The sequence below is a fragment of the Daphnia carinata genome, chromosome 3 (genome assembly GCF_022539665.2).
Source record: "Daphnia carinata strain CSIRO-1 chromosome 3, CSIRO_AGI_Dcar_HiC_V3, whole genome shotgun sequence".
Lineage (NCBI taxonomy): Eukaryota > Metazoa > Arthropoda > Branchiopoda > Diplostraca > Daphniidae > Daphnia > Daphnia carinata.
Window position 1 is genome coordinate 4,295,391 of NC_081333.1, and position 26,562 is coordinate 4,321,952.

The 26,562-nt window shown below is 42.5% G+C and overlaps 6 protein-coding genes across 11 annotated transcripts; 5 read left to right on the forward strand and 1 right to left on the reverse strand.

The window, feature by feature from the left end:
- Window positions 1-15: 15 nt before the first annotated feature.
- LOC130693594 (high-affinity choline transporter 1-like) lies at window positions 16-3,691 on the forward strand. Of its 5 annotated transcripts, XM_057516763.2 has the most exons (12): window positions 16-149; window positions 779-1,099; window positions 1,204-1,407; window positions 1,490-1,600; window positions 1,687-1,854; window positions 1,925-2,073; window positions 2,141-2,420; window positions 2,500-2,594; window positions 2,665-2,787; window positions 2,865-2,968; window positions 3,047-3,177; window positions 3,251-3,691. In XM_057516763.2, the coding sequence occupies exons 3-12, from the start codon at window positions 1,218-1,220 to the stop codon at window positions 3,574-3,576; spliced, it is 1,677 nt and encodes a 558-aa protein (XP_057372746.1). In that variant the 5' UTR covers window positions 16-149; window positions 779-1,099; window positions 1,204-1,217; the 3' UTR covers window positions 3,577-3,691. The 5 variants fall into 5 exon arrangements, with proteins under 5 accessions (XP_057372746.1, XP_059350492.1, XP_059350493.1 ...); XM_059494509.1 differs by having other exon boundaries at window positions 779-1,407; XM_059494510.1 differs by lacking the exons at window positions 16-149; window positions 779-1,099 and having other exon boundaries at window positions 1,281-1,407; window positions 1,472-1,600; window positions 1,914-2,073.
- Window positions 3,692-3,854: 163 nt separating this feature from the next.
- Window positions 3,855-5,588, forward strand: LOC130693580 (3-hydroxyisobutyryl-CoA hydrolase, mitochondrial-like). Its single transcript, XM_057516746.1, has 6 exons — window positions 3,855-3,951; window positions 4,041-4,598; window positions 4,665-4,743; window positions 4,810-4,910; window positions 4,977-5,298; window positions 5,354-5,588. Exons 2-6 carry the CDS (start codon window positions 4,041-4,043, stop codon window positions 5,476-5,478), a joined length of 1,185 nt encoding a protein of 394 aa, XP_057372729.1. The 5' UTR covers window positions 3,855-3,951; the 3' UTR covers window positions 5,479-5,588.
- On the reverse strand, window positions 5,516-8,846 carry LOC130693135 (proteoglycan Cow-like). Of its 2 annotated transcripts, none has more exons than XM_057516257.2 (10): window positions 8,564-8,846; window positions 7,943-7,997; window positions 7,748-7,850; window positions 7,572-7,683; window positions 7,346-7,461; window positions 6,857-7,281; window positions 6,675-6,785; window positions 6,452-6,611; window positions 6,153-6,388; window positions 5,516-6,081 (listed from the first exon to the last, which is right to left on the reverse strand). In XM_057516257.2, the coding sequence occupies exons 1-10, from the start codon at window positions 8,675-8,677 to the stop codon at window positions 5,966-5,968; spliced, it is 1,548 nt and encodes a 515-aa protein (XP_057372240.1). In that variant the 5' UTR covers window positions 8,678-8,846; the 3' UTR covers window positions 5,516-5,965. The 2 variants fall into 2 exon arrangements, with proteins under 2 accessions (XP_057372240.1, XP_057372239.1); XM_057516256.2 differs by having other exon boundaries at window positions 7,530-7,683; window positions 8,564-8,845.
- Window positions 8,847-9,449: 603 nt separating this feature from the next.
- LOC130693129 (uncharacterized) lies at window positions 9,450-12,889 on the forward strand. The gene is made up of 6 exons (XM_057516249.2): window positions 9,450-9,528; window positions 9,759-9,927; window positions 9,991-10,294; window positions 10,354-11,142; window positions 11,236-12,653; window positions 12,735-12,889. The coding sequence occupies exons 2-6, from the start codon at window positions 9,766-9,768 to the stop codon at window positions 12,765-12,767; spliced, it is 2,706 nt and encodes a 901-aa protein (XP_057372232.1). The 5' UTR covers window positions 9,450-9,528; window positions 9,759-9,765; the 3' UTR covers window positions 12,768-12,889.
- Window positions 12,890-12,979: 90 nt separating this feature from the next.
- LOC130693146 (UPF0545 protein C22orf39 homolog) lies at window positions 12,980-13,784 on the forward strand. Its single transcript, XM_057516273.2, has 4 exons — window positions 12,980-13,052; window positions 13,109-13,194; window positions 13,263-13,427; window positions 13,500-13,784. The coding sequence occupies exons 2-4, from the start codon at window positions 13,120-13,122 to the stop codon at window positions 13,689-13,691; spliced, it is 432 nt and encodes a 143-aa protein (XP_057372256.1). The 5' UTR covers window positions 12,980-13,052; window positions 13,109-13,119; the 3' UTR covers window positions 13,692-13,784.
- Window positions 13,785-13,951: 167 nt separating this feature from the next.
- Window positions 13,952-25,200, forward strand: LOC130693147 (WASH complex subunit 2-like). Its single transcript, XM_057516274.2, has 16 exons — window positions 13,952-14,208; window positions 14,284-14,393; window positions 14,455-14,675; window positions 14,740-14,928; window positions 15,000-15,143; window positions 15,230-15,326; window positions 15,502-15,663; window positions 19,941-20,713; window positions 20,859-21,720; window positions 22,583-22,722; window positions 22,806-23,219; window positions 23,290-23,382; window positions 23,449-23,732; window positions 23,807-24,276; window positions 24,360-24,542; window positions 24,658-25,200. Exons 1-16 carry the CDS (start codon window positions 14,030-14,032, stop codon window positions 24,867-24,869), a joined length of 4,533 nt encoding a protein of 1,510 aa, XP_057372257.1. The 5' UTR covers window positions 13,952-14,029; the 3' UTR covers window positions 24,870-25,200.
- Window positions 25,201-26,562: the final 1,362 nt, after the last annotated feature.

A 26,562-nucleotide genomic window follows, 5' to 3' on the forward strand; every position in this document is an offset into this window, starting at 1 on the left:
GTTTAATTTTACGTTCTTTTTGTCCTTAAATTGTATTGCGTAATTGATAATTATGCAAGGATGCAGTAGCCAACAATGATTAAAGAGATATGTTAGCTAGTGCTGATTAAACACTTGAGGTACATACGAGCGTTGTGTTTGTACGCTGGGTAAGTATAGCTGTTCGCCGAAATTCGTCGTCGTTATAGACGTTTGCTATATGTATACGTTGATATATGTAACCTGAGCATCAACCCTGTCTCAAATGTGAGTTGGGGAGAAAAGGAAACCAAAGTCTAGAATTGCATAAGAATCTGAAGTTTGTCTCCTTTTGATTTTTGACCATTGTAGACCTGTTGACCCTTCAGATAATACCTATTATTTTCTAGAAATAGATAATAATATAAAAAATAGAATGGATTGGCAGCCATCAGATTTATATAGATCCCAGAAACTTTCATTCTTTCATCTTTTCTTCCCCCAACACTATGAGTGTGATGTAATGATTTAAAGCTAAAACCTGGTTTTCCCTTTTTTTTTTTTTTTATCTGGCAGAGCTGAAGTGCATTGGAACAAGGCCAGCATACCTTCAGAAACTCTATTTTTAGCTTAACTTTACCCTCATTTCTCCATTAAATAAGGGTCCCTTCCAAGTAGTCTTTGTGTAGTCTGAAAACCCTTCCTACTTTTCTTAATCTCGCCAACGCCGAACGTAAATTTCGCACCATTTTGTGTTCAAACTGCAATGTTTTTTTAAAACAACAAAATCAAAGCTTATCGATTGCTTAATTTTTTTTAGGGAAAATGCATAAGGTCAGTCAACTGTGTCGTTGCCGACACGTCCGTGTGCAGGAAAGTGAGAAAAGGAAACTAGTTTGTCGTAACTCCTGCTTCAGATATCACCGGCGGTACTGCATAACCTCCTAGCTGCTCATCACTAGATACGAGGATCACGTGACACATGAGTATCGTAAACGACAACCGAATCGTCGCGACGGTCGAACATCCGCCGCACGTGCGCAGTCATATAGAGGGAGGACGTCAGCAGCACACGCACTTACACCGTCCAATCGGTTTTTGTTGTCTGCCCAAACTAGCCAGTTTGATAAGTCAGCCTCTTGTAGGATACCTTTTTTATTTCTTTATTGTCCCTACATTGTTGTTATTGTTTCAGTTTTGTTTCACCGTTCATAAAGCTTATCTTCGTCCGTTTTCATTCTACAGCTTCGTTTACACAGATGAACGTTAACATCGGTGGTGTCGTCTCGGTAGCTCTATTTTACTGTCTGATCCTGGCTGTTGGCATATGGGTAGGATGGAAGCAAAAACAGAAGTTAAAGTTGGCCCAAAGTGGCGCCAACCGGTCAGAGAACATTATGCTGGCCGGACGTGACATGGGATTATTTGTTGGAGTTTTGACTATGACGGGTAAAGATCAAATCTTGCCACGATTTAGTACACAAGAGGGGTAAGTTTTGTGTACAATGAACAGGTTTTTAACAACATACAGCCACCTGGGTGGCAGGAGGTTACATCAACGGAACTTGCGAAAGCGCTTTCACCGGTGGCTTTCTCAAATGCTCCACAATGGCTTTTGGGTATTCCATGAGCCTTTTACTTGGTACGTGTCCAATAATTAGCCTTATGAATCCAAATTAAGGCTACGACCCAAATGTTGGTCTTTGTCTTCTTTATACGCAACGCAAGGTGGAATGTTTTTCGCCAAACCGATGCGCATGGCTCATGGAGGTCGAGGATACGTTACCATGCTCGATCCATTCCAGGAGAAATACGGATCCCGTGTTGGTGGGCTATTGTTTTTGCCTGCCTTGTGTGGAGAGATATTCTGGTCTGCCGCTATCCTCTCAGCTCTAGGTAACACATCGGAAATACATTTTCTAACATTTTTTGGCTGTCAAAATGTTTAATTTTAGCTGTGTTGAAGGATCCATTTTCACCGTTATGCTGGGACTGGACAATACTCTTTCAATAATTATCAGCGCGGCTGTAGCTGTTACCTACACACTGTTTGGTGGCCTTTACAGTGTTGCCTATACGGACGTCATTCAGCTTGCCTGTGTCCTCTTTGGCTTGGTAATATCTATCAATCGCATCCCGAGGTATTGTTTTATACAACACAATTTTTGTTTTTGCGTCATAGCTTTTTTGCATTCCGTTTGTCTGGACTCATCCAGCCGTTAACCATGAGGCCATGAGCCAAGTTGATTGGCTGGGCACAGTTCCACTCTCTTCCGTCGGAAGCTACATTGACATTTATCTTCTCATCATCCTAGGTGGCGTTCCATGGCAAGTGTACTTTCAGCGAGTATTAGCTTGTCGATCTCCTCAACAGGCGCAGTACTTATCCTACATTGCTGCCTTGGGCTGCCTTATCCTGGCCGTCCCACCGGCCATTCTGGGTTCCGTTGCTCGTGTTGCCGGTAAAAAATTAAAAATGAAATAACAGATACTAATGTTTTCAGAAAATATTGACAGCTCTTACCTATTTTGCCTTTGCAGATTGGAAAAACGGAACGGTATATGGCCAAGATATCACGACACCCGAAGAGATTAAATCGATTCTTCCGTTAATTCTTCAATACCTGACGCCGAAGGTATTCACGAATGGGTTTCTTTTTATTGCGTCATTTTAAAAGTGTGTTTTTCCTATTCTTTTTCTCTTAGTGGGTATCGTTTATCGGTCTCGGCGCCGTGTCGGCAGCTATCATGTCTTCGGCAGACTCAACTGTCTTGTCTACTAGCTCAATGTTTGTCCATAATATCTACAAAACCGTATTTTTCCCCAAAGTAAAGACTGATGAACAAACTATCTTTTTTCACATCTCATACGTGCTCAATAACCCTGTCTTTATTCCTCTTTTTAGTCTTCCGAGCACCATTTAGTCTACGTTATGTGGGTTTCGATCGTCGTATCAGCAGGTCTAGGCACTGTAATGGCCATAACAGTCAACACTATCTATGGACTGACGTAATGTTTTGCTTGGCGCGCACCAGATTTCTGTTATTTTGTTTACTATGTCTAACAGTAACAATCATATCTCAACAGATATCTGTGCGCCGATGTGGTCTACGTGGTTCTATTCCCTCAACTCCTCCTTGTCATTTACGCAGGAGACTATACCAACACTTACGGATGCATAACTGCGTTCGTAACAGGCTTTACCCTCAGGGTTTTAAGTATACGTCGCAAACCATTTTGTTTTTCTCTTTCCAGTTTTATCTCTTGACTGGTGAAAACTTTGAATTTTAGGCGGGGAACAACTTCTAAATCTTCCAGCAGTCATAAAATTTCCATTCTACGACGAACAAACTGGAGAACAACGATTTCCTTTCCGCACGTTTTTAATGCTTGCATCAATTGCAATCCAGTTGATTGTATCAGCTGTCGCCAAAATTGTCTTCCGTCGGGGCTATTTGTCTCCAAAGTATGATGTCTTCAAGTGCTTTGATGGCAGTAGGTCAATCAGCGTTGCGATTGACAGCAAATTAAATCCAGGTGATGCTAAGGATATTGATGAGGAGACGTTCTTTTTGAACGATTCCCAACCCATTCCTCTACGCGAAAGCTCAAGATGATCGTGTGATGGCATGTGTAATTGCACATCATAATTTTAATGCAATGTGAAGCCAATTGGGTAATCCAGAGCTTAATTTGTTACTGTGTTTAATATACGGAAATGTTAAGAAATGATGAGTAGGAACTTCCTGCACGTCCTAATAGGTGACGAAATGAGTGTGATCTCTTACTGATTGGGTGGCGAAAATGGATTAGGTCTTACTCAATAGGTGGCGAAAATGAATTGATTTCTTACTCAATAGGTGGCGAAAATGAATTTAAACTTCTTAGTTATTATTCAATAGGTGGCGTTGAAAGCCAGGCAACAACAACCAGAATTTTTGAAGTTTATTCATCCGCCACTAATTCGCAATCAACAACTTATATTAAAAACGGTAAGGACACAGAATTAAATCTTTCGCTGTGACCGTTCAGTTTTAAGTAAATAGTTTTTATTTGTTCATTTTAATGGAATTTTACATAGATGCTTGGGCACGCAGGAAGACTCTGTTTTTCCCGTAGCGTAGCCAAAATATCAACTAATGGTCACCGCAACTTAATCTCTAGGCAAATGAACCAAGTTCGTCACGTCTCTCGTAACGCCAGTAGCAACGAAGAAGAGGTAATTGTAGAAACACATGGCAACAAATGTGTCATCACCCTCAACAGGCCCAAAGCATTAAATGCTTTGAACCTAAACATGATCAGAAAGATTACTCCTGCCTTGAAACAATGGGAAAATGAGGAAAAAGTATTGATAATTATTCATGGTGCTGGTGGAAAAGCCTTCTGTGCTGGTGGTGATGTTCGCAGCATCATTGAGTCGAGAAACCAACCCACAAGCACTCTGTTCAGCGATTTTTTCCGGGAAGAATACCAGCTAAATTATCTGATTTCAACACTGCAAACACCCTATATAGCCCTTATTGATGGCATTACCATGGGTGGGGGAGTTGGCCTGTCTGTGCATGGATATTACAGAGTCTCATCTGAAAAAACACTATTTGCTATGCCAGAAACAGCAATTGGCTTTGTGCCAGAGGTAAAAAAAACCAATGGTAGTTTAACAGAGAAGAAAAGTATTTTATTTGTTTAGAGTTTGAATTAGGTTGGAGGTACATACTTCCTTCCTAGACTTACTGGCAAACTTGGCATGTTCCTTGCATTGACAGGCTACCGCCTGAAAGGTAAAATTTAAGTGAAGCTTAACCAGAAATGGACTAAAATCTAAATACATTTTAAATGGCTTTCAGGAGCTGATGTCTACCATGCTGGCATTTCCACTCATGCTGTGAATAATAAAGAAGTAAATGACATTAAGGAAGAACTTCTATCGTTGAAAATGAATTCACAGGCAAAGTTGGTCAACATCAAAGCTATAATTCTGTGCTGAAGGTTTTTTGTTGTGTTTTCTTTTCAGAATGTTGAGATTGAAGGCTGTCTAGCAAAATTTACGAAGTCGGCATCGTTTTTACAGCAGCCCTTCTCACTGGAGCCCCATCTGCCATTAATTAACGATTGCTTTTCAGCGCCTTCCGTCGAAGAAATAATTTCTCGATTGCAAGCTTCAAGCGATCCCTTTGCAAAGGATACATTAGCTACGATTAAAAAGATGTCACCGTTTGCTCTTAAAGTTACGAAACGGGCCCTTGACGAGGGTTCGGAACAGACTCTGGCCGAATGTCTGCAAATGGAATACCGACTATCACAACGATTCGTTGCCGATCACGACTTCCCTGAAGGCAAAATACCTTATATTTGTTTTGGTAATCGTAACTCAATCATTTTTTCTTATAGGTGTCCGAGCTCTGTTAATTGATAAAGATCAAAACCCTAAGTGGAAGCCGTCCAGCTTAGAGGAGTGCACTCCTGAAAAGATCCAGTCTTACTTTGAACCGGTCAAGGATGAATTGCAACTGTAATTATGTCCATAGAGTTAAAAGAAATTAAAACAATCTATTTGGCGTTACAACTTAATTGTATTTGAATTAGTGATGCCTCAAAGGTTAATTAAAACAACTGTCACACGAGACACATTCAATTCTTGAAAATCATTGCTCTAGATATAGATGCTACGGTTAGGAATAACTCGGCAGAGCGGGCAGCAGCATGTCGGGTTACAAGAGTATTGCATTTTGTTTCTCAGGGCAGGATTGATCATGTTGATGGTGAAAATTCGTGAGGTGTGTACAACGGCAGAAATATTCACCGTGGGAACGCGGAATGCCTGATTTGAGATTCGAAACGGGTACTTTCAAATCATCTTAAAATTGACGTCTAGCCTAGTAAAATGAACTCTCATTACAAGCTGCGCGAACAAAGCTAGAGTTATGGTTGTAAAAAACGGAAGGGGGACTTGAACAAAGAAACAAGGAACGAGAAACGAGAAACAAGCCCCTAAAGAGCTAATTAATAATCTCCACTGCCTTCTTCCACTTCATCGGAATCGTCAAGTTGGTTGACAGAGTCTTCTTCGTCATTGTCTCCTAAGGAATTCATAAGGCCATTCCTCTGCAAAACCCGTTCTATTGATGTAACAAAACAGGTAATTGGATTATCGTAAAAAAAACTTGTAAATTCTAATTATAAAACATACCGCAATCAGGTTTGCCTCTAGCCCGCGAACCGTTCTGTTCAACACCGTGCTTATCTACACACCAGCAAGTACCAACAGCCGTATGGCACTGGGTAGGTAAAAAGAAACCGTCTGAATCGCAAGTTGGTATATAAGCGCCCAACAATCCTGGCTTAGAACGCCTCCGCATGGCAACGCACGGACGATCAGCTTTGCTGAAACACCGGCACCATTCAGAACTTGTCAAGAAGATATCCCTGTTTGGTAAAAATGTTACAGTAAGCACAACGATTATGACATTTTACTTTTGACATTATTACCTGTTGTCGTCGCATTTATCCAAGAAAGGTTTTAGACAGCTTTCACGTTCATTATGTTCCAGATCATACAGCTCACTCATTGAGAGCTGATTGTCTTTATTGCTGTCCAAATAACCGAACATCCAAACAACTTCTTTGGCACAGGCTGAAGAGAAATGAGCTGAAACGAAAGAAAAATCAAGGTACGTTAGTACAAGAAAAAGGATTAGGGGAGAGACTCTACCTCTTGATTTAATGTGCTTCTTCTGTCCAGGTTGAGCCATGAGCACAGAAAACCAATCCAAGAGCCTGTTGCCCATGGTGTTGAAAGTTGTATCGCTACATTCAGTGTCCACTGGAGAAGAAATCAATAAGTGATTATGGACGACGGTAACCGAAAGGTAAAGAGTTTGATTTTTCAAATACCAGATGAAATTGGGGTTTCCTTCTTCTCAATCAAGACATCATTGTAGCCTCGCTTTCTATATTTGTCAGTCGAAGCATCAAACATTGAGTCGGCATCGTTTACTTTGGACTTTTTCTTGCCAAAGAGCTCCTTCTTGAATTTGGCGACATCGGGAGCAAAAATAACTTTGGGCTTAAAAGCCGAAGGCTCTTTAGCACCCTCGACGGTAGACTTGTATTTGCTCTCAAACTGCGAAAGTCGTATGGCCTGTTTTTCTTTCTTGAGCTGCGAGGCGGTTGGGCAAGGACAGAAGCCTTTGCAAGCAACCTTAACAAGAGTGTCGTGCATGCAATTGGCATAATCCATCTTACAAATAGAGCTGTACGTGGTATTGTCTGTTGCGCAGATGTACGACGGCTTAACAACCGGACACGGTGCACATTTTCTATAAGAAATATAGCGTTAAAATAATTATTAATTATTATTAGCGAGAAAGAAGAAAATAATACTTTAGCAAGGCCGAAGCTGGGGTAGTGAATTTCGTTTTTCGGGAGGGGTTTTCTTCTCCACCATCAAGATCGTAAAATTCCAAGCCGAGGTCATCATCTACACTGTTTTCTTCGTTCTACACCGAGGGATGTCAGGAACAAGAACGGTCGGCAACAATAATTAAAAAGATTATTAGATTATTACCTCATTTAAATTTATTGTATCTTTATCGTCGATATCCATTACGTCATCATCTTCTTCATCGTCTTCGATATCGTAATCATCGTCCTCGTCGTCCAATGAACGGGCAGTTGTGGTCGAGCTACTGCGGCTTTCGCTTTTGGGGATTACTACATCACTATAAAGATATGGTGTCAAAATCCCCAGTTTTAAAATTGACCGTAAAATGAGAATAGCAATACCCATTTCGTTTTATCTCGGCTCGGCTGACGCAAACAGCGGTGTAATCGTTCTCCAAAAGACACCGCTCCTCTTTACGGCATTTCAATGCTTGGCACAGTTCACCTGTTTATTATTCAATGCAAGCGGGTGTTAAAACTCTTGTTTTTTGGCTTTTTTAAAACGAAATTCTCTTTGAAGGAAACAAAATGTCTTACTTTCGGGATCAAAAATCCACGTCTTCTTATCACCATTCCTTTTGGCACCGTCCAGCTAAAAAAAAAAAACAGAGAAAAAAGAATGTCAAGGAAACGTTAGACATCTTCAGTCTTAAATGGACTTTATCGATCGCTCGTTCGGTAAGCTGGATGAATTCCCGGGAGTCGACCCGGTTTTTCGAGTCCATGACACACACGTCTCCAAGATGTTGGTTCCTCTGGTTGCTTGATTTTTTTTTTCTTTTATTGTCATTATTTTTTACTAGCTTATAAAATATGTCACCTTTTTGATCTCTTTATCTTCTTTTAAGAATCCCTTGCAATATTTTGTGTGGCCACTATTTTGTTAAGTTCATCATGAATTTATTGTACATCTTATTACCTAAACAGGCTTCCACAAATAGTTCATGGTGCTATAAATCAAAGCAAACTTAACAGCCTTTATATTTCCCCAACTCGTTTGCAAGGATTTTGACAAACAATTCAACTATCAACATCTTACACGAACACATTAACTAAACTACTTAAGGCAGGTATCAGGAGGGTTTTGTTTGTTAACTTTTCTTATCAAGAGGGTAAGGGCTATTACGTGAACCTAACAAGGAATAATTTTATCACTACCGCGTCATCTGCAAATTCGAAGTCTCCTTCAAACTTCTTTCGTTTCTTGGCTGCCTCTCCACAGCTGATGAAGCTGAGAGCGAGAATGGCGATCACTAAACACACTGATCGCATTTCTTTGCGAATAAGTATAGTTCCTTCTACAATTGAACACTATTCACGGATAAATTGAATGTAGGACAAGGTTGCGAACGAGAACTCCGTTCAGATCAGGAACCACACACAACAACACACACCTGAATAGTGTTCGTGTCCCCGCTTCGGGGCGTTTTTTAAGAGGGTAGGGAGAATCGGAACTATTTTGACAACAAAAGAAAGACCTATGCGAAGCAGCGTTGCCATGACACTTCTCTGGATATTGACAGATTTTGATCTGCTCAGTGCTCACGACTCACGAGCTTCCATGTAATCCTGTTAGCGGTGCACTGAATTGAAGAACATACAAAGCCGGCTGAATTAGATTGAGCCGAAAACACATTATTGATTCAGAAATGCAAAACGACTACAGTTATTTGATAGTATTTGAAGCACCAATCGTTCCTATTGATTTGTTAACACCAAAACCATGTTTGCAACTTTGCATCACACATTCACATAATCACATCTGCATCTTACATCATGAAATGATATTTGGTATATTATCACGGCCATTGAAATTACAAACCTAAAACATAACAGTCTTAACATGTCAAGAATCTTCCTAATCACTCAGAATTTTTCGTAATTCTTTGACTCTATTTTTTCATTAGGTTTTCCCGGTTTTTACTTTTAAAACGACAAATTGACGAACGAGAAATGACGATCTGGAAAATAGGTAATCTATTAACTATTACCTATTTACAGATCTGGCAACAGCGAAATCTTGTTTGTACGTTTAGCGTTGTATTTTCGAACAGGGAATTCTCCAGGGATTAGATGAACATTGTTTTTCACTGATTCTTCGTTATTTACACTTTTTTTAATTGGTAAAAACAAAGCTGTTGGTATTTGTCTTTTAGTAATCACCATCTTAACTGAAACAAATTCATGTAGCAAAAGGGTTTGAAATCAGTATTTGATCAGTTGCTTGTATTGGCCACTTGTTAGTCACACTTAATATTACAAGCAGTAAATTTTTAATCAAAGGAATTTTTCAAATGAGTTTGACAGTGAGAAATTATTATGTATAATTGAGCTAATATTGTTTGTATTATAGAGCAATTATGGTGGATGAGGAAGGCTTGAGGGATGTTTTAAGACGAGTTGATGATGCTGAAAAGAAGAACTTTGAGTTTGCTGTTGGAACCCAAATTGCAGAAGAAAACATATTACCCATGTTCAGTATAGAACGTTTGGGTACAATACCTGTGCCAGTAACAATTAAGGTAGTCACTATTATATTACCTTTACAATTAATAACAAATAATTATGTTTATTGAAAATTGTAGGATGTTAATCGTTTGAAAAAAGTTAGTGAACCTAGCCTTTGCTGCAGGAGTAATGATGGAATTATGTCTGGCAACAAAGGGAAGAAAACCAGCTGGGAAATGGATGCAGGTCATATTATACGTCATGGCGACATCGCGGAGACATTCTTTCGTCAAACGGTACCATCATTGGCTGCCGCTGGGCTGCAGCAATTAGGCTTGGTTGAGAATGAGCTCCCTCTAGTAGAAGTCCGGCCACATAGCGTTTTAATAGTTGAACGCGGGGGATGCGCACCCCGACATCGCGACGCTGTATGCGAACCAGGTATACATCCCTGCCTTTTAGTTTAGCTGTAAAACGCATAACCATTAATGTCTATGCAGGAACGTTTGGTCTGATGTTCCTACAAATCCCCGTAAAAAACGGCTATGAAGGTGGAATTTTAAAAGTGAATCATCAAAAAGAAAGCCGTATCTTTGATAATTCCCAAACCAGTAAACGTTGCTTTTATACTACCATTTTTTTCGCTGGCTGCGAACACGAGTTAACCGAATTGAAGCAGGGCTGGAGAATTGTCTTTACTTTCAGCCTTGTCTGGAAATGGACTCGTTCACTATTTATGCCGTTACCAGCTGACGCATCGCTCCTTTTCGCAGCTAAGGAGATCGAACGGATTCTGTCTCCTTGGCATCTTCCCGATGACGCTCAGCGAAGATGCTTGGCCATCCCTTTAGAGCACAATTATACAGTTACCAGTCTTTCATTTGCCGGACTTAAAGGTCGCGACCGCCTGACAGCCAGTCTTCTCCGATCTGTCAACTTTGTAGACCTCCATTTGGCTAGCGTTCGCCATCGCATGAAGCCTCTAGCAACCACAATTTCGAACATGGACAACCCTCTATTACAAAGAATTGTAAAGAAAGAAGAACATCGCACCGAGTGTTGGGTTTCTTCTCAAACGGACGGTCCCCTTGCGTACCAAGGTCTGGAAATCGATTTTGATTCGGAGGTGGTGTATCCTCTGTTTAGCCGCTTGCAAATCAATTGGGACGATACTGAGCCTCGGAATTCAACGAACCACGAAGAGGAATCGCCATTGGAATGTACTTACTGCCAGGCGTTGCTAGTGGTTTGGCCGAAGACAAGCACTATTGATCTGGCTTGCCGAAGTGGTGCGACATGTATTTTTTTTTATTATAAATATTTTTTATGGAAAAGAAAGTTGTGTTTAAGTATACTTTACGTAGACTTATTATTATTTATAGGTTTCATGGGAGTCCTGGACTTGCTCGAATGTTTAGCAAGGAAATTACCTGCAGAAGAATTCCTTTTTCTATTGGGTAAAACTGTGACTTTCTGTTGTGCCAATCCCCATCTTGTATGGTGTCCTAGTAGAAAATTTTTCTCACCGGCTGGCCAAGTGACGTATCGCCTACTGCAACTTTGTATCGATTTAGATGCTATCGACCAGGGACTAATTCTGCTCACTTTGATTACCAACGATCTACCGACTGGCAAAACGTTGGTAAGGGATCATCATGATATTGCAACGGCAGATATTGAAGGGCTACAGACTAATGAAATTGCTGTCACCTTAGCTAAATTTATCGCCCTGGCAGGCTGGGATTCCTGCGAAGAAGCCATTAAGCGTTTTTTCACTCCCGTTAGGATGGCCAGACAAATGGAACCATTGACTGTCTTAGTAACATCTTTGATAAGTCACGGACTGCACGCAAATGCTGTCTACGTAGCCGACCATCTCTGCCCTGTTATATTTGCATCTCCATTTTGCTGGAAATCGTCTACGTACAGCACAGTAGCTGAAATGGTATTTCGGCTCGAAGAATGGAGTGAATCAAGTAATCTATTGCGCGTTGAAGCATACCTAGAATTGGCCCGAGCAATCGAAACAGCAAATCTTTGTCAAGTCATGATCTACGTTCACAAGAAGTTAAATCAGTTTGTGAAAAATATTCCTGGAATGCAACATTTCTACCAAGCACTCGGCCAAATATTTGTTGAACGGGATTTTCTCAGCCTTCGGTCCGTTTCAGAGAAAGGCGAACCTATCGTCGTCGATGTATTCAAATGTTTGCTCTGGCTAAATGATTCTGCCATTCTCAAAGACTTTCTGAGGAGAATAACAATGCCTACTAGACAAAATAATTATTGTTTGCAAGTAGTGCTTGCATCCTCAGCCATATGGAAGGCATGTTTAGCTTCAGAAGATGGCAAGAAGCTTTTGCAAATGTTGATAGATAGTCGACTTCGGGAGCTTAGCCTTTTGAAACCGCCTGTTTTTTCTTGGCAGCAAATGGAAGCTGAAATACCAAATTGTTCGGAAGTGGAACATTTTCTACGATCAAATCAACTTTCAACAACTTTTTCTCGAAAATTTCCCACCGTCAATGAAGCGCGCCTTTGGGCTATTGAAATATTTGGATTTGGCTTTGAAGTGCTCGCTAGTCCCGATAGTCAGTTCTTCATCAACCATCGTTATAGCGCAACTGTTCAAATCAAGAATATTGCCGGTGGATTTGCTGTTTGCGATATAACCAAAAACCGACGCCTCTTCGAGTATGATGTCCGTCAGTTTGAACTAAGACAGGAGGAGATTGCCGAATTGATTGATCGACGCCAAATGGAGATCCCCCATGAAACGACCGCTCGCCATCAAAAAAGAGTGAAATTTCATCTTTCTTAAATTCATATTGGCTTTCCAAATTCTGAAAACATTTAATGCAAATCCGTTCTTTTAATCTAGAGGAAGACAACGAACCAAGAAAGAATTTGCTGAAGAAATTGCTTTAACTGTTTATCTCAGCACAAGTCACCTTACAAAGAATGGGTTTGGGCGACCTTTGATCTAGTAGCGTTGTTTTGTTATTTAATAAACCAAGAAATTTGTTATTGTTTTAATGATACGTGCATGTTTTTATTTTTTTTATTGAAAGAAATAATGCCCGACAGATGACACCGTTGTGCGTTGGGTGTTTTGCAGACGATTTGCTGGCAAAACTTCACTCCGGGGTAAAAGAGAATTATTTCCGAAAAGTTCATTGGTTTAAATCCGACTTCCGACGTAAACAACACATTTAGACGCCTAAATTTCATTATAACATCGTTTTTTTATTGAAGGTAAATAAAAGATGTCGGAAGGGAAAGAGGAGCCGAAACCTAAAACAGAGTATATTGATGGACAAAATATTCCGAATGTGTGGTTGGTAGGTACGACGATAATTCGTGTTTCGCTGAAACTTTTCATTTTGTTCTACATCTTACCTCTTTTCAGGTTCGGCCATGCGAATCCTACAAAGATGAATACACAGAATGTGCTTCTATTAAAGGGCGCTTTCACCAGTACTTTATTTTCGGGGAAAACAGTGATTGCACACAGTGGCAGACAGATTTTGAAAATTGCATGAAATATCGTCTTCATAATGACATCCCTGCATTGGTAATTGACATACAAATTGGATAGGGAATGAAACTGTGAATTTTGGTATTGTACTATGCTTTTCTTTATTAGGAAGCAGTCATTCAAAGTGAATCAAAACGACGTTACGAAAGGTTGGCCCCCCACTATTATAATGACGTTTGGAAGCACCGTACGAACCCACCGGAAGACTGGAACAAACCACTGCCAGCGAAAATGCAAGAGGAATATAAAAACACCTATCTTGATCACAAGGCTCGCGAGTATAAAGCATCCCAGACGTGAAGGGAATTTTTACTGCTGACAGCTGTTCATAGTTTTCTATAGTAGTACAAGATATATCCTTAATGAAACAAAAAAAAAGCGCAATTTTCTTTATCTGCTCCCCCCTTTTTTTTATTGGTTTTCGTTATCGTAACTTCACGATTTGTTTGACCGGTTTTACCCGAATTGCCCGAATATCCGAAACCCGCCACTTTGAAAATGTTAATTCGTATTAGAGCATCCTCAAAATTGTGAGCATTGTCTTGCACTAGGCAGACGGACAGTGGGAGTGGTTAACTTGGTTAGCGTTTTTTTTCTCTTGATCGGCTCAAAGACGGTTTTTTGTTTTTTACTTGACGATGGCGTCCAACGGTTCGACAGTTGTTCCGGCGGATGTTTACCGACACTTTTTTGAAACTTTTAAATCGACAGTTAATGTAAATGACCCGTTACCAGTGAAGGTTGGATCGCATAGCATTCACGAGAATGAAGTTGACGGGGAAATCGTCGATTGGACTCTGCAGTACCTTCAACAAAAGTATGTTGTGACAGAAATGTCATGAGTCATCGATCTTATTAAATAATTTGACCCTTTTCGTCTCGCTTGGTACAGAAATTGTCCTTCTAAACTGCTTGCACATCTGGTAAGTCTTATTTTGTGGGAAGTACGCTTTTGTATAAGCAAAGATGATGTTGATGGTGCCGTGAACAAAGATATTAAAGGTAATAAAGATCTCATTACAGCCACTTTTATATTTGATGCTCAATAGTTATTCGGATATAGGTTACGAACCAGTAAAGTTGATGCAGCTAGTGACATCCAAGATCAATAATGTTTGTTTTGAATTCCTCAACAACCAAAAGTTTGAGAGTCTGTGCACCGAGCTTTCTTTCAGCAACAGGCCCCTTCATCCTGTGTCTGTTCATGCCATCAGAAATGGCAGACGGAAGATGGAGGATAGACATGTAGTGATTCAAGACCTGAACACCATTTGCTCGATTCGAGTAAGAGGAAGAATCATGTTTTTCCTGCAAGCGAAAGCCATTTAACAGGAATAAATATTGACAGGATGATGTGCCCACAAGCTATTACGCAGTGTTTGACGGGCATGCCGGCACGGACGCTGCATTTTACGCTGCTTCTCAGCTTCACGAGAAATTAGTGCGCAATTCCAAGTTTGCCACGGAGCCGAGCGAAGCTTTGAGAGAAGCCTTTTTAGCCACTGACTTGGCGTTTGTTACAGAACACGAAAATGAGGTAAGCAACATACACTCGTGTTGTTTAGTTGGATGTCTGTAATGTGTTTTCCGTTTTGTACAAAAACCCAGAGATTGAAAGGTGGAACAACAGCGGTGGTTAGCTTGATTAGGGGAAATTTACTTCTAACGGCTTGGTTGGGAGATTCTCAGGCCGTCTTGGTGAGAGATGGCGTCGCTACGCAGCTGGTCAATCCTCACAAACCGGATCGGAGTGTAAGTAACTTAAACCAGTCACAACAAAACAAACAAAAAAACCACTTTTTAGTCACGAAATGCTCATTTGGTTTCAATCGTCACAGGACGAGAAGGAAAGAATATCAAATCTTGGTGGCGAGGTGATTTTCTGGGACGGGGCCTACCGCGTCAACGGACAACTGGCCGTGTCTCGAGCCATCGGTGCGTAAAAAAATCTTTATTTTTTTCTCTCTTTAACCAATTGCTAGCCGCCACTAATAATTGAATCAGCGTTTAATGTGGCGTGTCGCTCAGGGAAAACAAAACAAGTTTCCCAGCTCTAATAGACTGAATGATGTACAGCAAATAATGTTCTTCTTCCGTTTCTGCTTTGCAGGCGACGCCAGCTACAAGCCTTACGTGACGGCCGAGCCCGACATGGTGGCCGTGACGCTGGAGGGCCACGAGGATTTCTTGATCATCGGCTGCGACGGCCTTTGGGACACGATCGGCGTGGATGAAGCCGCCTTCATCGTGCTCCAGTACCTCCACCACGAGAGTAAGTGCTACATCTTTTTCTACATATTTCCTCTTCTAGCCGCAATGGTACACCTGGAAATTGCCCACTCGCTCTATCTTTAAAACACCTGGCTGACGTCACGCTTCCGGTCCAACCTTATTCCAGACGAAAAAGAGGGGGAAAGGTGGGCCGGCGTAGAGGGGGGAAAACGATGAAATTGTCCCTTGATTGATCCTCCGGTTTATGTATATAAACCGCACACGGTCAAATTGAAATTATTATCTCCAGCGGGTATATTCAGTCCCCCCTTCTTCTTGCTCGACCCGCCTCAGGGCTGTTCCAGCTATACGTGGTCAGTCGAGTGATTTGAACCGTGGTATGTATATTCCACGTTTTTATGCGTAGTAGCCTACGATGGGAAACAAAGATTTGCGTAAAAATGTGGAAAAGCCCCGGACGTGGCAGTTGATCCCCCCCCACGGAAACATTTGATATCAAAAACATTTTGTTTGCATGGCTGGCGCCGCTTTTCGATAGATTGGAAATGAGAGATGTTGCACAAAAAACTTGGGCGTGTCCCGCCCACGTCATGACTCACTACCGTTCCCTTAATGTATATCCCGTCGTGCCTTATAACCGGCGGGGCAACAAACATACCATCACTCTAGTACCGTCTTTTCAATTTGCTGATTTATGTTGATTGAAGTAGTTGCTGAGTTGGCAACGTCGTCACTGCGTGGCTACAACTTTTTACATTCGGTTATAAGTCTTCGCTAATGAATGGAATGTTTCCAGCGACCTGCGACAGTAAATCGATTCTTTTCGTCTTGGCGTTAAGCAAAAATGCCAAGACATTTTTCATTTAAGAACTTGCTTTAGTTGTTTGAAAAGATAACCTTGTTTGTTTTCGTTCATTCATTTCGACCTAGCGACACGAAACGGAGGGAAGATACGTTCCGGTGGAACGCATTTGCCTTCCAGCTCGAAAGAAAGTCTTCGTGATTTGAAAAATCTCGGGAATTTCGTATAGCAGGACAATAAAGGTAAAACCGAGTAGTAGCTGCTGCAGTTGATCGATGCAAAAAAACAAAATTATGGTTGTGGGTTGGAGGGTGGAGGGACACACGAAGAGAAACTCTTCCCCTTCATTTATTTTCACGTTAAAAGACGAGAGGGGAGGGTTGAGACGGCGCTGTGGCGTCGTTCACGTTGCTGCCGTCGGATGGCTTCATGGCGGATGGGGTTCCGCCCTTGAGCGTGTGTCAGACCCGGCCGGCTAGTCCTCTCCCCATCCCTCTTTTTCAGTTGTTGCCTGGGTGTGGTGGATACCGCTAGTCTCCTCGTCTTGGTCCTTGTTCAACATTTTCAACAAAACGCCGCAGTTTTGTTTGGTTCTGACGAATCGAACGATTCACGAACGCCCTTTCAAACATCCTCCGGTCCGAGTGAGAGACGCGTCACCAATCCCCCAACTTGTCTACACATTCGAGGGCGACATTTCGCAGACGTTTTTAGCATACGAAAAAAAGAGAAGGGTGCGCGTGTGTGTGTGAGTGTGTGTGTGTGGTAAGTGGCTCATTTCAAAGCTCCGTTTACGAATTTTGCTTTTTTTTTTCTACTGATGTTATGACAGCGTATGAGTCAACGTCAAAGATGGTGGTAGTGCCGGTTTTGGGTGTGGATTAAATTCTCGATCATCTTTGACTTGTCTTTCTGATAAATTTCTCATATTTTCCGGTTATTCTTCTTTTTTTTTTTGTTGAAATTGCGCAGTTGACTTTAGACCTCTTTGAGACGTAACACGATTCGTGCTGGCCAACAAAAAGCTGCTGGTTTTCAAGTCAGTGTGACGTCCTTTTTTTTTTCTCCTTTCGTCTGGTTTGACCTTGCCCAGCGTGCGGAAAGGAATGGGCTAATATATTTTATGAGCTGGAAGGCGGTAGATGTCGAAGTTGTCTCGACACCGGGTCGTTATTTCGAAAGAATTTAAAGAAAGGGAATTATTCATTTCTCTTTGAATTTCAATAGACTTTGAGTGAAAGAAGTGTCAAAAGAACGTCAAGACACACTCGTAATCTTTAATAATAAGCCAACCGTGATGGCGCAGTACTAGTCGTTGTAAAAACCGGTGTAAGTTGTTAAATAGCCCCGGCCTGTATGTCGAGAATGTGGAAGTTCCAGATGGGTCTCCCGTGTAGTAGTGACGATGTGTGCGGGATTTTTGTGTTTTGTACCGCATTTTTTTTTTTTTGCTAGTTTGTAAGGACGTTAGAATTGAGGATGATTTAAAAGTTATACGACACGTCATCGTGTGATGAGGCCCCCTCTTCGTTCAACGAGGGAGACTTCTTCGTTTAGGCCTACACTCCCTTTTAGGCCGTCCTTTTGCGTGTCGCACTGCAAGGGAGAATCCTTTTTGGTGATGGCCCAGTGGTAGACTTTGAAAAAAGAGAGGGAGTCTTATTTCTCTCCCCTCGCGTTTCTACTCCGGCTCTCTCCCCCTCTGGCTCTTTTTGCTCTTCGTCCGTCTGTTCAATATGGTTACTACTCCATCAGAGAAAAAAGAAAGAAATGGGGAATGAGAGAGAGAGGGGGATGTAAAAAGAAGATCGATGAATTCCATTCCAAATGAGATGATGATTCACCGTCTCTCCCGTCTTCTTTCTGTGTGTAAACGTACCGGAGTGAAGCAGAAGGAAAAAGTTTGTATATATACAAAAGTCGGACCAGATATCCTTGTGCAATGGAAATCGGTATTTTTAGACTGCTGGACACGAGCAGGGCAGCTGCCCATCCGCATTTTCGCCTCCACCCGTCTATTGTTTTGGCGAATTTGAACGCTAAATTATGTTGGTGTTAAGCGCAACAACATAAAAGAGAGACAAATAAGCTCGTGCCGTAATAAATTACCATATCCTTCATTTTAGTGTGTCGGCTACAATTTTCTCTTGTTTGGCCATCCGGAGTTAATCCATCATCCGGATCGCTCAAAGACGGAAGAAAGATGGCGCCCTCTCTTGTCTCTTTACTTCATTTGCACAGCGTCTTTATTTCTTGTTTCCCCTTTTTCTTTTGGTTTTTTTGGTATTTTCTGCTAAGCCAAGGTGACCGGATGCACTGGAGCCCGACGGTTCCTCCTCCTAAGTAGCTTGAAAGTCGGTGGTGGTTGAAGGGAGGTCCGCCTTCCGGCCATTGGGGGATCTTACAAGTATGAAAAGAATAAGAAAACAACAAAAATATCAGCCCGGCCTCCTTGTCTTTTTTTTTTTTTTCAGGGTGGGGGGATGTAGAAGAAGCGAGTCACGCACCACTAGATGCGTGTATCCATTGCGGCCGCAAAAGCCTCTCGTCTTTCTCCATAATCCCCATCAAAGTTCATTTTTTCTAGGCTACAATATTTAATATGCATATTCAACTTTTAGCAGTGTGTGCGAAAAGAAGGATAGAATAAGATGGAGTATCCATTTAAAGTTGATTTTCCAGTCGAGTGACTCGGCTGCTGGAACCATCACGCACTGCTTGTTCCCTTTCTTTCTTTTTTTTTTTTTTTTTCGCTATGTTGGTGTGCGTATGTCTCCCGCGAACACACGCACACACACACACACACACACACACACACGCAGCCACCGCAAGGCTTCGTTTTCTCCGCCGTCTTTTGTTTAGTTTGCACGCGGAAGTAGTTGATGCGGAGTTTGCGGACCCCCGGTTTTTCTTTTTCTCCCCTTTCTCTCGTGTCTATTCTTGGAGGTCAGAGGTGTCGTGCAGAAACACACACCAAGCATAACCACCAGGACGTCGACGCCATCGTCACCGTCTCTCTCTCTCTTTTCTTTCTTCTCTTTTTTTTTTATCTCGCATTTTTTTTTTCTTTCTTTTGTCGATTGGAATTTGTGATTGGAGGTGGGATAGTGGTGAATGGCCAAAAACCGCACAGCGGGGGGCAACTAGCGCTCAGCCTTTTTCGAATAAGAGGAGGGGAAAAAAAGAGTCACGAAGCACGATGTTAACCATATGTGGAAAGATGGTGCATGTGGTTTTTTTTTTCCTTTTCACGAAGAAGAAATTCCTTTCGAGTTTTCTTTATTTTTTTATTCTTTGGTGGCCTTGGATCCGTGAGTCCCGCATCGCGTTTCAACAAAATTACGAACCGGTGTTCTTTTTTTTTTCTTTTCTCCTGGCCATCTTGTCACGGACCATTTGATGCAAAAGATTGACATACGTCGTGTCTTTTCATATTTTTTTTTTTCCCCCAAACCTCCTTCACGTCAAAGTGTCATTTAAATAATTTTTTTATTTTCCTGTTCTTTCAATTGCAGCTGACATAAGCGGACTTAGTGGCCGTTTGGTGCAGGCCGCCAAACAGAAAGGCTCTACCGACAACATTAGCGTCATCGTCGTCTTCTTCCGCGAACCGGAACTGATAGCTAGACGGCCGCTCCCACCCGTTCCAACCTCAGTCCAGACGAACAACACGCCCAGCATGGAACAGCAACAAGAAGAATACGAGAAATTAGCCGCCAAGTGGGGCTGGAACGAGCCGCAAGGAGGTGCCGTCTTTGACGAATCGTCGTGGCAGCAACAGCAACCGGCCGACGAAGACGGACACCATCAGCAGCCGCAAAATCCTTTCGATTCGAGCAGCGGCAATCCGTTTGGCAACGGCGATCAAGACGGCCTGATGGCCGAAGAGGAGCAAGACAATCATTTCTACCAGGGGGCGCATTCGTCGTCGGAATTTGACGCTGTCCATTCGCCTTCCGAGTTCCACGCCGTCAATTGGCAACAACAGCAACAAGAGCATGGCGATTCGTTTAACGGCAGCGATTCGGCCGAAACGCCCGAAGTCACCGATGGATTAACGGCCCAATGGGGCTGGAAGGACCCCGAAATTGAAGCCCTGGAGATCGAGGCCGGCCGCGACTCTGCCGAGCAAGCGCCGCACTTTGCCGCTACGTCCGTCGTTCCGCTACCCGATGATGCAGACATCGATTTGGACGCGGCCCGCGATCAGTACGAGAAAGTTGCGGCCAAATGGGGCCGCGAGCTGGAACTAGTTGATACCGACGTCGTGACGTCTGAGTCGAAATCGGTGAGTTTCATCAGAAAGTTAATCAATAATGCCCTTCCCTCTGCGTGTTGTGCCCATTACGTCCCTTTTAAGGCAACAACAACGAAAAGAACAAAGTGGCTAATTATTCAGCCTCGTTTTGTTGTGTTGCCTTGTTTTGCATTAGGATTTCCACTTGAGCAGTGATGGATCGACGTGGGACCAGACGCCTGGCAATAGCCAGCCGGCAGGTGTCGACTGGAACCAGTACGACGAGGAGCTCAGTGGCCAGCCTAGTCTGATCTTTGTAGGTCAATCGGAAGAGCCGGCGTCCACCGAGCAAGTCATTAGTCCTATCGAAGATTTGATTAGCGTCAGCGACATGAACGGCCGCGCCATCACCGAAGCCGACCGTCAAATGTGGGCGTCCGAGGAGAATTCCGTCTCGTTCCCTCCAGTTACCGATCCGGTAGCCGAAGATGAAATGGCCGAGGAAGAGCAGGAGGAGGACGGCGACGATGTGCAACAAGACTTTCATCGCGAAATGCAACAAGCACCAGCAGCCGCCGCCGTCGTCGACGGATCCTTTGTTGACGAAGGCATCGCCGGAGACGAAGCGGATTTTGTTGTTAGCTCGTCGTCGTGCATCGTCGACTCCAATGTTGCCGATTGTCAGCCAGATATCCTTGAAGCGAGTGAAGCAAGAGCAGAAGCGGCCGTCATTCCTGCGGCAGAAAATGATCCGGATTTTCACTGGAATCTACACGCCCCCGAATTCGAATTCCGCCCTAGTGAGTCGTCGCCATTGGAAAACCAACAGCAGCAACAGCAACAGACCGAAGTGGAGTCAGAGGCGGCGGTGGTGAGCTCGAGTGAGCGTAAACTCTCCGCTACGGAACTTTTGATTCGTTCGTCCAACGATGCCCAGCTTGCCGTTCTTTTGGCCGCGGCTAATGACGACCCTGACGAAATGGAACCCCAAGAGCTGAACATTTCGCCTCGCTCCGACGCTCTAGACGATATTCACAACGCGTCCAACGCAATTAACGGTACTTGTTTTTCTTTTCCTTTTTTTTTCTTTTTTTTTTTACTCGCAGACCTTTTTTTTTTTTCGTGATTGACCAATGGAAAAAAGGAATCTGGTTTTAAATCACGTTTTTATATAGCCTGTCGTGCCGAGCCGGCGTATAAATCTAATAGCTTGTTATTTATTTTCCTTTTGAAAGCATTTGTTAATTTAGTTTTATTATTTCGGCTGACAACTTGCTTTATATTGATTAACTTTTAAGTTGGCGTGAAATTCAGGTCAAGCGAATTTGGGAATAAATTTCGATTTTGGAAGGTTTTCACGTTAAAAACATCAAAAGGGTGTGGGAACTGACGATAATCTATGTTTGTGTTGCACACGATACAGCGTCTGTCAACCGCTAAGCTGTCTCGATGTTGAATGTTAGCTCTATATCGGTTGGGCTTATCATTTTTGTTTTTACGCATTATTACTTTGATATTTTTGTTGTTTTGTTTTCAAAGTCACCTTAGACGTTGGATAAGCATTTAGCGCATTTCACGCTAGGTGGCTTTTCACCTTCCATCATTTCCATTCGGCTGTTCTCACTAGACTATTCCAGATACCGATTTCCCACAAAGCCGGCAAAGTGTCAATTACATACCTGAACGTTATCCTTTTTCTGTGGTATTAAATTATGTCAGCCACACAGGAAGTTGTATTAGGTAGCGTTCAAAGAAATTCTCCAAGTCTATTTCCACTTTAGGTTGCACTGTGTTTTGCATAACTTGTCGTCTGTTCTTGAAATGTAGCTATCCGAGTCCTAGGGCGGTTGCCTCGCAATAATGTATTTTTATTCCTCAGTTACTGATAACGGGTCTTTATTTTTGTCTCTAATATCGCAGAGTCGAAAGCAGACGGTACCGTTGACGAGGTGGAAGATTCTGAGGATGATTGGACTTTCAGTGATTACAGGCAGCCAGAAACCACAAAGGAGGAAAGTGTCACTAACATTGAAACAGCAGACACAAGCTCTGGGCTTGAAGTAGGATTTACTTTTCTTATTTTTCTTATTTTTAAAATCCTATATTTGATGTTAATGTGCCTTTCTTTTATTCAACTGTTTAGTTGGAACCTGAAAGCAAGACAGACGAAACCTGTGTCCAAACCAATTGCCAGGCTGATGATCTTGGCAATCAACTAGAAAGGTTGACTGTCGAAGATTTTGAATCAAAGACCACCATTCCAGCTTCTGAGCAAGAAAAAATTGTAGAAGTTGAAGCTGTTTCTCAATCTGTTGAAGTTGAGGAAGCTAATGTTCCTCAGCCTGCAGCACTTGTTCCTCAGCCTACGGAGTTTGTTCCTCAGCCTACAGAAATTGTTTCTGAGCCAATGGCAATTGCTCCTGAGCCAATGCAAATTGCTTCTGAGCCAGTGCAAATTGTTTCAGAGCCTGAAGAAGTTGTTTCACAGTCTGTTGAAATTGAAGAAGCTAATGTTCCTCAGTTGAAAGAAGAAGAGACTCCAGCACCCATCCAGCAGGTTTGAATAATAAAGAACTGGTTTTTCTTAACACTTAGACCAATTGTCAAGCCTGTACTTGCATTCTCAGGTAGAAGAAACTCAATCTACCGTCATTTCGTCAACTGTTCAAGAACCTGAGCCAGCAGCCGCTGTTGTTGAAGCCGTTCCGGAAGTCAAAGAGGTGACAATGATTAAATAACTTGCCAACCTCAGTATTATGTAACTCTTCCTTCTCTTAACTCGTTAGGTGGATGTGACCAGCACGCAGGAAACTGTTGAAGCTCGACTTTTGGAGAGCCCAGTTTCCGACTCTGCTACCATTGGTTCCGAAATACCCGCTTTGGTTGTTACCGGAACTGCCATCGGCGTTGCTACAGCGGCCGTTGCAGCAGCGAAAACGAAGTCTCCTGCCGCTAAGAAACCCATAGCAGCTGCAAAGAAGACTACAACAAGCCCTGCGAAACCGGCCTCCAGTCCAGCTGGCAAACCAGCTGCGAAAGAACCGGCCAAGAAACCGGAACCGACTACGCGGTATGTCGATACACATAACATTGTCGGATTCTAGTGATTGTCAATTTCGAAATTCTTTTTTTTTTTCCCCATAGCCGAGTTGCGACCACTGAAGCCAAAACTTCATCGGCAGATGCCGCCAAACCAGCGCGTCCGACCAAACTGTCCCCATTGAGAAAGGCCACCCCAGCAGCACCGTCATCAACGACTCCTTCCAAAGTGTCTAGCACGGCACCAAAGGCAGCTCCAGCAACTACTAGACCTGCTACCAAACCAGCAGTGTCCGCTGTAACATCGACTGTTAAGAAGACAACCACCACTACAACGACTACGACCCGCACCGTTACCGCCGCCCCGCCGAAGAGGGCCACATCGGCGGTGAACGGAACGTCCGCTGCATCCCCATCGAAGACTTCGTCGCCGGCCAAACCAGCCGGGACTACATCAACGGCCCGTCCCGCTTCTGCCGCTTCTTCCACACCTACCCGCCGTGTCGTTTCCGCTCCTACAAAAACTTCCAGTGCCACTAGTCGCCCTGCCGCCACCTCGGCCGCCAAAACTGCTGGTAATTGTTTGTTCCTGTTCTTGTTTTATTTTTTTTTTTATTATTTGCCTTATTCGTATCGTGTTTTTCTTTGAAATGAGCAGCAGCTACTACCAATGGCGATGTAAAGCCAAAACCCACTACTTCGGCGACTCGCACTCCGACCAAACCCGTTGCTAATGGTACAACTACTACGAAAAGCATTGCTCCCAGACCCACCGCAACCACCACGAAAGCTCCAGCCGCTAAACCCGCCACCGCCCCAGCTCGCTCGGCACCTCTTAAAGGTAAGGCCTTGTTTTTTGCTGATGTACTTGCAGCAGCAGCCAAGCTTGAGTGTGTGTGTGTGTGTGTGAAAGGGCGTTTTTTGATTGAATTTTAACGTATCTTGTTCTCCCTCAGGTGTTGCAAGTAGAACTGCCACGCCTGGTAAACCGATCGCCAAGACGGCTGCTCCATCCAAGCCTGGTGCCACTAAAACCGGTGCTGGAACTCCAGCTCGAGGAGGAACGAAATCAGCGACTACTACTTCATTGACTGAAACAGCCACAACCGCAGCCGCTCCTCCTCCTGTGCCAGCCGCAGACATTGACGTAGAGGAAGTTAAGGAGTAACAGAAAAAAAAAAATAATAATAACAATAAATGTATTTCAACTTTGGGAGCATGGAGTAAAAAGAAGAATATTGGGGAAAAAAATATTTAAACAAGAAAGAAAAAAGCTGAAAACGCCCAACCATTTTATAATACCCCCTCCTCCCTACGCCCGCTATGTATACCGCCCGTCTCTTTCATTCGCTCATGATTCATCGTCCGCAAGCTTTTGAACGTCTCGTTTTTAATTTTTTATCACTTGCGATTGCTAAAGGCAAAAAACAGCAAAAAAAAAAATAATAATAAATAAAAATAGTTGAATCCGAGCCGAAGGAGAGGATGAAAGAAAGAAACGAACAATTTGTATGAGGAGATGGAGAACGCCACTTGGAATTTGTGATTGCGCGGGCCCTCCTTTGTAAAGATATCAAGTGAGAAGATTCAAGAATCATCAATCATTTTCTGCGTGTTTGCGTGTGTGAGCGTGTGCGTGAGTTAATGTACTACCCAGTCGGATTCCTTTTCCCACATCTAATTTCTTTGGCAACATACACAACGTCGACAATGTGTGAGGACTGAAAAGCCTCGTAACCCCTCCCAATGGCTAAATATTACTGCCGCACGCCCCATCCACCCACCAACGCTCTTTCGGCTAATATTCACTTGTTTTATTAACTGTACGTGTCAAAGTCATGAAAAACAACCGAAAAAAACAAAAATATTGTCTATTCGTTTTCCCCCCTATTGCTCGATTCCAATTTCATTTTGTCTTTTGTTTCGTGGGGTTTCATGATTTTCTCTCTCACATTCGCCACGCACAGCAATGGTTTGCCTTTGCTTTTATTTTTAATTTTTCTTTTTGTTGTTGATGATAGTCATGCCAATGCCCAGCCGAGGTGATTGTGTCCACTGCTGCCCCCCCCTCGTTCTTCTTACAGCCTGATGGTAGTTAATTTAAGGTACTGATTGCGCTTAAGTTTTTGTCATTTTTTTTTTTTTACTGGATGAGTTTCTGTTTTTATACTTATGAGGTAATCGTGTCTCCACGTTTTCTTTCCATATTTTCTTTCGATTCATATCTTTTCACGGTCTGTCATCCAACACAGATCGAGAGTTGCAACAATGTAGCGCAAATAAATTGAACAGCAATGGGGATCACTATCATAATTCCTCTTGAATTGTCGATCAATAAATGAGATGCGGATCAAAATCCATTACGGCAATGGAAAATTAACTTGATTATCGTGATTTTCATTCGCTTTTGAATCGAAATCATATACTTTAAGTCATATTTAAATTTTGGCCAAAAATGAAAAAGTGGGAAGGCTATAGCCTTCTCACTTTTGTCAAAATCGGCAAAAAACGACATCTTTCGGAATTCGATGAAAATCATACTCTATATTCAAAATTTAATGCTGATTACGATTCTGTGATTCATTTAAGTGATTGTGTTTGATTTGAGTGTATGTAGAGAACTAACTAGAAATCTGACCGGTAGATGGCGATAGCGGTAAAACAGAAAAAGAGAACCCGATATTTTTTTGGTTAAAATTATTTATATGGCAATCCGTTTTACATAAAAAAAAAAAAAAAAAATGGCGGAAAAAAAAAAAAAAATCGTACTTTTTTCTCTTTTTTCTACCCGTAGCCATCTATCAGTCGGTTTCGTTATTACAGGCATGTAAGCAATTTGAGTTAATTGTATCCCATTAGTA